This window comes from Strongylocentrotus purpuratus, unplaced genomic scaffold (genome assembly GCF_000002235.5).
Source record: "Strongylocentrotus purpuratus isolate Spur 01 unplaced genomic scaffold, Spur_5.0 spur5_scaffold_19, whole genome shotgun sequence".
Taxonomy (NCBI): Eukaryota; Metazoa; Echinodermata; class Echinoidea; order Camarodonta; family Strongylocentrotidae; genus Strongylocentrotus; species Strongylocentrotus purpuratus.
Genome location: NW_022145604.1, coordinates 16,419,957 through 16,429,793, shown reverse-complemented (window position 1 = coordinate 16,429,793; position 9,837 = coordinate 16,419,957). Strand labels below are relative to the sequence as shown.

At 37.0% G+C, this 9,837-nt stretch overlaps 1 protein-coding gene across 1 annotated transcript; it reads right to left on the bottom strand.

Moving 5' to 3' along the window:
* Positions 1 to 523: 523 nt before the first annotated feature.
* Positions 524 to 8,926, bottom strand: LOC115925829 (cytochrome P450 1A1-like). The gene is made up of 5 exons (XM_030989811.1): positions 8,829 to 8,926; positions 4,553 to 5,493; positions 2,416 to 2,565; positions 2,016 to 2,120; positions 524 to 1,695 (listed from the first exon to the last, which is right to left on the bottom strand). Exons 1-5 carry the CDS (start codon positions 8,924 to 8,926, stop codon positions 1,346 to 1,348), a joined length of 1,644 nt encoding a protein of 547 aa, XP_030845671.1. The 3' UTR covers positions 524 to 1,345.
* Positions 8,927 to 9,837: the final 911 nt, after the last annotated feature.

Genomic DNA, 9,837 nt, shown 5'->3' with positions numbered 1-9,837 from the left:
TTTTGTTTTGTTAGGATGAATATCATTGTTTACAAAGCACATCCTAGGGACCCCTAGAATTTGTGTATTTGTACATTGACATGAGTCTGTGCTACATATTTTGACAACACAGATTTTGTCTTCTGGTACTAGTACATGTATGCACATCAGTATTTTAGTCACCTTGAAATTATCTCTACCATTAAAGTATTATATTTGAAATAATCACTTTACAATTTTAGATTTAAATGTGTTACTTTGTGTTCACATTGTTGTTTACATGTAAGTCACATCAATTACAATACACATTTTAAACACATAGATGCATAGCTACGAAATTTGTTCACTGCAGCAGTTGTCAACATTTAGGATCATTATTACAAATTATTATCTGGCAATATAAATAACTTACAATATAGAAAGATTACAAATTGAAATCTCTATTTGTAAAGGATGAAGTTATTTGAAACGATTCAGTACGTAGCTGAGTTCCCATGTAAAATTTGCATTTGCCTTGATGTTTATTCGCTATAAATGTTTATTTACATGTTTTAAAAAAAATGAATTGTTCTCTCAGGGATGATAAGATTATTTTAAATATAATTCAAATGCTATGTACAGTGCAGCAAGATTTCAAAGAAGCATACTTCCAAAGATGATGTGACCCCAGCTTGTGGAGTATCTTCTCTCTGTGTGTATCTTCTCTTAAGCTTTCTTTATTTCAGCTGCGTTTAAATAACAAATATTCTTTAGTGCATTTGATTGTACGTATCTGCAGCCATCGTAGTATAGATATCAGAATTTTAAAAACAAATTATGAATTATTACGCTATCACAGAGCCATTTCCTTTACAGCAATGAATTCTTTTGTTCAACATGTTCAATATAATGTATGTTGCAACATACCAATAGAATATTTAGATATTTACAACCATGCTATACATTTGTACAGTATATACATGTAGTACAATATATATTGCAAGGCAAGATATACATATATTTCATTTACATTATATAAAGCAATAAATAGATTAATATGATGATTATCATCATGAAGCACAACATTTCAGAAACTTTTGTGCGAATAGTTAGCTCTTGCATTTTTTGTGTTAATCAAATCAAGCAAGAAGAGTGCAAATGGAGGGGTACTTGTAATGATATACCTCTGACTGCCATGAAATGATTTGTTTGCTTATCTCATACAGTACTTGAATACATATTTATGAAATTTGAACGAGCTATCGCTACGATATTTCCATGATCATATTACAATCTTACAAGAATACGCTCTACGTCATGAAATATTGAAAGCATAATCAGTTAATCACTCAGCAATGTAAGTTTGATTTTTCTCTCTGCATCTTCATTACGAGCGCATGCTGTCACGTCGTGTAACCACTATATCGTACTGCTTAGGCACCAAATCAAAGTGGACCTCCGGTTCCAGGGTAGGCTGCTTCGCCCCCTCACCGGTAGGTACGGCAATGTTCAGTTTCTGGAGCAGACAGGCTGAGAGGACAATGATCCCTGACTTGCCGATGTTCTTGCCCAGACACGCCCTTCTGCCGGTGGAGAAGGGCATGAAGTGGGGGAAGTCCTTCATGTTGCGAAGCTGGCCGTTGTCGTTGAGGAAACGCTCGGGCCGGAACTCGGAGGGGTTGTCCCAGGTAGTTTCATCGTGGTTGATTGCCCAGAAGTTAGCCAATACTTGTGTGCCTGGAGAAGGAGATAAAATAAAATCCTTGAATTATTGAGCTGCATCATTTCAAGAAAATCATTGAGAGTGCAAGAAATAAGTTCTTAATATGTCATTGTCTATTAAAAACCAGAAGGGTGTCAATATTTAGTAAGTGGATTTCTGAATAAAGAAAAAAAGAGAAGAGATGTCAAGAGATAAAAGCTTATCTATCTAGATATTTTTTCATATTTACATCCAACTTTTTTATGAGGGTAATCACCTTGCATGCACTGGCAAGTATGAAGAATAAAGTGAAAATGATATAGTCATGGTAGAAAGATATAAAAACGAAGCTTACCTGCAGGGATGTGGTAGCCATTAAGGGTTGTATCACATACAGCAGCATGGGGAACACCAAGAAGGGACAGACAACTGAAGCGAAGTGTCTCGTAGAAAGTAGCACCTGTGAGCAAAATAAAAGAAGTTTGAGATTAATAATTTAGAAATTTTTATGCTTCCATATCCTAGGCAAAATTACTTGAGCAAACCTACTTCAGGTTTTTGCCAAAATTCAATATCCCTGTTGTCTTTACCAATACTCTTTAATTTTTTCAAACAAGCATTTGATGCTTTGGTTGTGTTTAGTAATTGGTTTGATGAAATGAGAAATAGTTTAATGATAATACTCTATGTAATTACTTGAAGACTGTTTTTCATTCAACTAGTTGTAGATAAGGATAGCTAGAGTAACAACTTACATAGATAGGGTAGTGTCTGCTCGTCTTCCAGGCACGGGGTTCGGTCACCGATCACTCGATCAATCTCCTCTTGAACCTTCCTCTGTACTTCTGGGAAGACAGCCATGTAGAGAAGCACCCAGAGTAAGGCATTGTGGATAGTGTCTGTGCCTGAAAGATTATAAATAAGAAAATAGGTTATTAATCAATAATGAATAATAGAATAATAAATACAAATTATTAAGAATTCTTGAAATTTTATCTTTAAGCAAGACTTATGTGATATGTTGTATGAAAAAGATGCCAACATGTATGTACATAAAGATCAAGATTATCTCAATTATGAATAGGCACATGTGTGATTACAATGGATTTGATTGCTAGAATACTTTTAATAATTTTGATAAATAGGTTTTCATTGAAACATAGCAGGGAAGATTGAAGAGCTGGTATTTAGGATATTCCCCATCCTACTCTCCTCACGCAGTCAGGAAAAAAAATTGCTTGTTGAAATGCATCAATTTTCTTCCGGCTCTTCCAAAAAGATTGATCATGCTCATTATTCCTCCCACATCAAAGAGTGGGCCTACCCATTTGGGAAACATTCAACTCTTTTTTTCGAGCTTGGTTTTTTGCGGATCACGTGTTTCGTCTATTTTTCGGGGAAATATTTTGTGTATTTTCCCCCCAAAAGGTGAAGCAATCGAGACAAGAGGGCAATGATAACTGTGTCAAGCTCTGGAGGGGGTGGAATGAGAAGGCAAAGAATTGGGGTAAATGGAGTGGATATTTATAGAGAAGGTTCCCTACTCTCTCCCTCTAGCCATTTGCGCCAGACGTTCTGTGCCCAAGCAATTTGTGAGGCTAATCCCTCCCTCAAGTCTGGGTGCTGTTTTCGTAAGGTCTCCCCTACCCAGGGACCAGTTGGGGGAAAAGAAAGTGTTTGTTTTGCGACTTTGAAAGATTGATTTAATGGTTCAGGAGTTAGAAATTTCAAGTGCATTCAGAGAGTGATCTTTTTGGGTCAATGTTAGGTTTTCGTACTTTCAGACTCGGATCCATTGCAATAACTATTCTATACCAGAAATGTAGCAAAAAAGGTTAAATGATATTAAAGTGCATTGCTACAACCACAAAAGTAGGAGTAGTGTAAATGAAACATTTATTGAATTGTTTTGTAAAAAAATTATTTAGATACTTATTAAAACTACAATGAAAGTTTGATATGAAGAAATTAAACATTAATTTTGTGCATACATGTATATAAGAAACACAGTGTTGAGCAAGTAAAGTTAAAGTAGCAGAAATATTTGTTTGCAAAGACATGTTTTCCAAGGGCCTTCTATCATATAAAATGTTTAAATTTGTTTTCCCCTTATGACAAAAGTCATTTTTTCTATTTTTATTGAATGTCATACATGTACCCGTAGTTGGTTTTATTTCTACTTTTTTAAAGTTTCACTCTTATTTCTGACATGGAGAAAAAAAGTTGTTGATTCAGAAGTTCTGATGATGATCACTTCCTCAGTATTTTAAGGGCACTTTTGAAATAACCCGAGGCACAGTGGCTAATCCTAGCAATTACAGAAAATGGTTACAAAAATAATCATGCCACGCAGAGTGGGAGGATCAAGTTCACATTACGCAGTCAGTGCACTTGTCATGGCGGGAACGACGACTCCAAAAACATTGTTGCCCCTCTTGGGCGAGTTATTTCTTTCTTTTTTCAGATTGTATCAGTTTGTGTTTCGTGCACTGAGAAAAGTTCGTACCAAGGTCAATGATCCCTGGTATTTTGGAATAGCTATGCAACTTTGGCAAATTCCAGATTTAGCTTTTTTTTCTTCCGCCCTAAAGCTTTTAAGTGATTCTAGGGATGTTTGAATGCATCATATGAATTGAATTTATGTATATTTATTATTGAAAAAATAGAATTACCATTAAGGCTTTTGAATTTGATCACTAGGGTCTGAAAAGCTTTAAAATAAAAAAAAATATTGATCAGGTTATTAAAGAATACATGAAGTAATTATGTAACCTATCTTGTTTAAGAAAAATGTTTGTAGAATAGTAAGAAATAAAAAATGGAGTAATGGAAACAAAAGAAATTAAGAGGTTTTTTGTAATAAAGTGATGAACAAAATTAATAAACACTTACCTGCAAAGAAGATGGTCCAGATGTTTGTAATGATATGCAATGGTGATAGAAGTCTCAAAGTTTCCATGTCCCCTGCCTCTTCTGCATCTTGTTCGACCTTGATAAGAGCATCCACCATGTCACGGATCTCTCCTTCAACGTAAGTCTCCTTGTGCTCCTCGTAGAACCTGAGCAGCATGTTGTCCCTCTTGTCCCTGGCATCTGACAAGTCCTTCATCCAGGGGTTAGGGTACCTCTGAAGCCAAGGGATCAGGTTGACAGGGTGGACGGGAGACACGCCCTTCATGATGCGGGAAGAGTAATCGAAGATCTCGTGGAGTTCCGTATCTCCCTTCTGGTAGCGTTTCCCAAAGGCGATGTTGTGCAGGATGTTGAGGGACACCAGGTTGAGGTCTTCCCGAGGGTTGAAGGCATCGCCATTGTAGGAGTCAAACTGGTTGATGAGATCCATTGCTTCCTCGACCAGCTTGTCGCCCAGGCTGGTGTAGGTGACCGCCTGGAAGGCATGCTTCATCAGCTTGGTGTGAATGCGGAAGTCGTGCTTCTTCTGGCAGGCCATGAATCCCTTGCTGACGAAGAACTCAATTGAAAAGACACTCGGGCGATTGGTGAAGTTGGGACCGTTGTAGGCGGTCTTGACGGTCTGAGCGTCGTTGAGGACTACCACGCGCTGACGGCCCAGCTTCATGCTGAAGACATTGCCGAATTTTGCAGCCATGTCTGTGAGGGAGAGATGCAGTGCTTTTGATTTGAGTTGCAAGACATTGCCGATGAATGGAAGAGACGTGGGACCTAAAGGAACCTTGTCGACGTTGAACTCCATCCACTCTTGGCAGTAGTAGACGATGATGCTGACAACTATCATCAGGGGAATGAGAATAGGGGCCATGCTGCCATGAGGTGCGGAAACTGGCTGTAGAGCTGTTGTCTTAATACTGAGCCTGTACCAAAAAGTGGAAAGAGAGAAATAAAAATTAATACTTAATCATATAATTGGTTAAGATTTTAAATAATTTGAATAAGAATGTGCTTAAAATAAAAAGATTAACTATTTTAATACTCACCAAAGGGGTTTTGATGCGAACAAATAATTTGGAGACATGAGTATCACAATAGTTCATAGTGTCTCCCTAAGTTTCAAGTCACAGAAATACACCACCCAGATTCCAGAAAAAATTTACAAATGATCCTTTGACAATATGCTCCTGCATTATATATATTCCTTGCAAGAGAGAGAGAGAAGTGCATTTACACCAGACACGTGAAACTGATGATTTTTTTTGTCGAACGTTTTCCCCCTCATCAAACTCCAGACATTTTCAACTTTGACCCGCGTGGACAAAGTCTTGCTGATGCCATTTTCTCCCGAACATAATCCCTTGCAGCTCAGTGCCAAACAATCTGAAGCTGATTAAAAATGCATCTCTTTCCAAGTGAAAGGTAATCATGTGCACTTTAATTTGAGAAGCAGGATATTCAGTCAGGCTGAATGAAAATCCCTATGATCTGGTATCCTCAATTCCAACAGAGAAACAGGGAAATAATAAAGAGAGAGGCTTTGGTAGTCGTGCATCTGCTTTGTGAGAATACCCTGGCCTTCACTCGCCTGCTGTCTATGCTTTATGGGAAAGCTAAAGCTGATCATTTGTTTTTTGTTGTGCCTTTTATTCATCCATTCAACAAAATCTTCTCCAGGTTGTATATAAATCTAGATGTATAGTTTTACCTGTAATGCGAACTTGACATTCCAACCCCGACAGCTATCCCTCCCCCATTCCTACAGTGGGGTAATTTAGTGTCTTTAACAGCCCCGACTGTCAATCAGCCTTCCTCATCGCCTGATTGGTCCAAAGCCTACCCTACAAGGACGCCCACTTTCATTCATTATTTCCAGCAAGGTCAAAGAACATTAGGAGCAAGCTGATTGGCTGGGGTTGTATCCCCGCCCACTTTATCTGTGTGTTGAACACACAGTGGATAACCTATTGAGTGTATGCATGTGTATGAGTGAAAGTGGAGGTATTAGCTCCGCCTGTGTTTCCTGAATTTGGCATTGAAAGTGTCCATGGAAGGTGCTTTTGGATTGAAGCCAGCAGCTCTGTTTCTATCAGTAGTAAAACATGACAGGTATGCTAAGCTGCTAACATTGGCTGTCAGCCTAGTCATATGAATTATTAATTCTTGCTGTCTCGCTTTCAATGAAGATGGGATTATTTTGCCCATTTCAGGAGATGTAGCATATTATTTTCAGAGTCTAACTGTCTAGATCAAATACCAATTGAATTACATTAAATGTTTGTTATATGTTTAAAATTTGATGAAGCTTTATACAAGTAATCTAAAACTAAAGCATGATATGAGATGGCCTTCTTGCCACAGCAAACTTTGAATTTTTCATCTTGCATTTCATATTTGCAGTACATTTGTATTTTTTATTCATTCATCTAAAGTGCATTATAATATCCTGTGTTGACAGACATCAAGGAATTTAAAAGAAAACAACACAATCTGCCCTTTCCCTCACCTTTCTTTAAAAAAAAGTATAGTTTCCGATCGGTAAGCTTTTGGAAACTATGAAAATATCTTTTGGGGACACGGAAACTGATCACTTCCAAACCGTTTAATTTTCAGGGGAAGGGAGCCACCAGACTATAAAAAGATCTTGTTATGAAATTGAATATTCCCCGAGAGGAAGGTCCGTGGGGCCAAAAATTATCTGTGCCCTAAAATAGTTTGATTTTATTCTAACTATTGCATTTGTTTCGGTTGGTCAGTGCCGATAATAGATTTTGGTGGTTTGTCATTGTTTTGACTGAATTCCGGAGGCCAAGTTCATATCCCCTGGTTATTATGGCTGACCTTGGCTTTGCTGACCGTGGCTTGCAAATTGTTTCCAGATTTTTTTGAGGGATTTCCCCTTCTTAAGACTTCTCATTTGATATTAGAATCAAAACATTGTTCCAATTGAATATGTTAAAATGATATTAAATTTTATGTCAAGTAGAATACTGGAATCCAAATGAATAAAAGAAACACAGATACTTATTTTTTTTATTTAGAGCTACATTAACATTCTGATATTTGTTTTACTGTATGCAATACTTTTGCACTAGTCCCACTCAGACATATATCTGAGAATATTTCATGTATTTGCATGCCCCATCTTCTTTGAAAGATTTTACTACAATTTCTTAAAGTGAAAAAAAAACTAAAAGTTCTATAAAAGTTTTGCATGTAATTAAAGATGTCGTAGGAATGAGGTCTATTGGTAAGTTTTTTTCTTGTCCCAAACGATTATCCTTTCCACCTGTCCATGTCTCTCTTTCTCTCTCCCTGGGTCACACGCAATCTACAACTTCCACCCAAACCCCCCCAGGGGCTAAACTTGACCACTGGTCAGTCAGAGAAGGAGAGAAAGTGACCGTGACGTCATAATTGGCGACATTGAACTCCGGAGGCGCGAGTCTATACCAGTGTCCAGCCCTGGCTAGGGCCAGTCAAAACAATTTACATAACCATTTGGCCTGGCGATTTATGACCCCTCGGTGTGGCCAATTGCCAAACGGACGGATCCGGCCAAGTTCAATGATCAAATCAGACTTCCTTTTGTGTTGATTACTTGGACTATATAATAGTGACCTCTGTGAGTCAAGGAAGTTCCTTTGATTGACATAAAAACTGAATGAATTTTGATGAAGTGTGTGTAGAAATCTTTGACACTTCATTTTAGAAGTGTTTGAATTATAAAGTTTCTATTATGTTTGCTTGCAACAGTTTTTTTTCTTTTTGAAATTTAATTTGAAAAACAAAACAATTAAATTAATGATAATACAAAAGTAGTAATACTTTCATGCAAAGTCATAAAAAACAACTTTTAAAAATATGATCATTGAATATTTTTTTAAAGTGTACAGGATGTATGTAAAGTTATGAATATTTTTCTTAGAAAATATATATACAACTTTGATAAATAAGTATAATTAATGAATAATGATTTAAGAAAAAGTTGTTTAATATTTTAAGTAATAAAATATTAGTAAAAATAAGACAAACAACTCTTATGCAATTCTTAATCAAATCTGTTCACTAAATTTAACAATAACCTGTAACAAAAATAAAACGTTTACATCAAATATAATGCAATTAATAATAGTATGCACTTAAAAAAAATATTTTGTGGGAAGAATTAAAATGTCAAGACATTTCAAAATGCAGGAATATATGATTTAGTTTAGAATAATTCAAAAAAAATTAATTAAAAGTTTAAACCACTTACATGTCATAGAGATTGAGTGTGAAGTTCTCGAAGCTGTGTCCGTAAGGAAGAATAACGGATGTCGGATGAAGCAGCAGAAGTTGAGATGCAGAATCCATCCTTGATTGATAGTGAAATTGTTCTTTAAAGTTAAAGTTGATTGGTATAGTATCCCAAAACTGAATGAAGTCTCCACCACTTTCTCAAACTCTTTTATATCTTTTTTTACTCCCAAACCTTTTTTCTTTTTCCTGTCATGCTAACTATTTAGCACACGTGCCACCAGAGATGTCCTCCAAAACATACGAGCAACACCTCGGTGGGAGGGGCTTAAAATTAGGTGATAACAAAAAGTTGTTCTCATTTGCAACTGTTGCCTCTCTGCGTCTCTCTCACTGCCTCTCTCCATCTCTCTTCCTCTCTGTCCAACTCCCTCCCTCTCTATCTCTCTTAATCCTTACTTCCAGTTTTGATAATCTAGTTTGTTATCTATAAAGGGAGGAAGTCGTGTGGAAGTAGGCTGAGCATGTGTTGCGTTGGATTTTTTTGTGATCCCCTTGGAGGAACGTTAACCTAGAACGTTGCTCAACGGCTGGCTGGTGTTACAGGTGTTGGGAGTCACTCCTGTCAGTGTCACTGGCTGGCAGGGGAGAGACTGAGGAAAGCAGTGGGGTCCATGGTGTGCGACTAGTGGAAGAAAGGGAAAAAAAAAGTGAAATTATTACGATTATCGAGATGGAGATTTTTTAAGAGGGATGATGTAGCACCCAAACAATAACAGATGCGCATTTATAATAATAATAATCTTTTAAAGTCCACTCCAAATTTTATTAAGTTAAACCGAAAATGGAAAATTCTTTTTACCCAATTGATCGTGAGCCCGGCAGCCACTGAGCAGCGTTGCTCTATCCCTTATTGTTGAATGCCAATAACTGTTGATGAACAAAGACTGAGAGCATTGATATTAGGGATTTAAAAAACAGATAGGTGTGAGTGGTGTAAAAACGTTGAGTCGACACTCTTATAGTAG

Coding starts and splice junctions, on each gene's coding strand:
- LOC115925829 (XM_030989811.1), bottom strand. CDS start 8,926: ATGGATTCTGCATCTCAACTTCTGCTGCTTCATCCGACATCCGTTATT. Junction 2,566..4,552: donor CTGGACCATCTTCTTTGCAG/GTAAGTGTTTAT, acceptor ATAATCTTTCAG/GCACAGACACTATCCACAAT. Junction 1,696..2,015: donor TGGCTACCACATCCCTGCAG/GTAAGCTTCGTT, acceptor CTCCTTCTCCAG/GCACACAAGTATTGGCTAAC.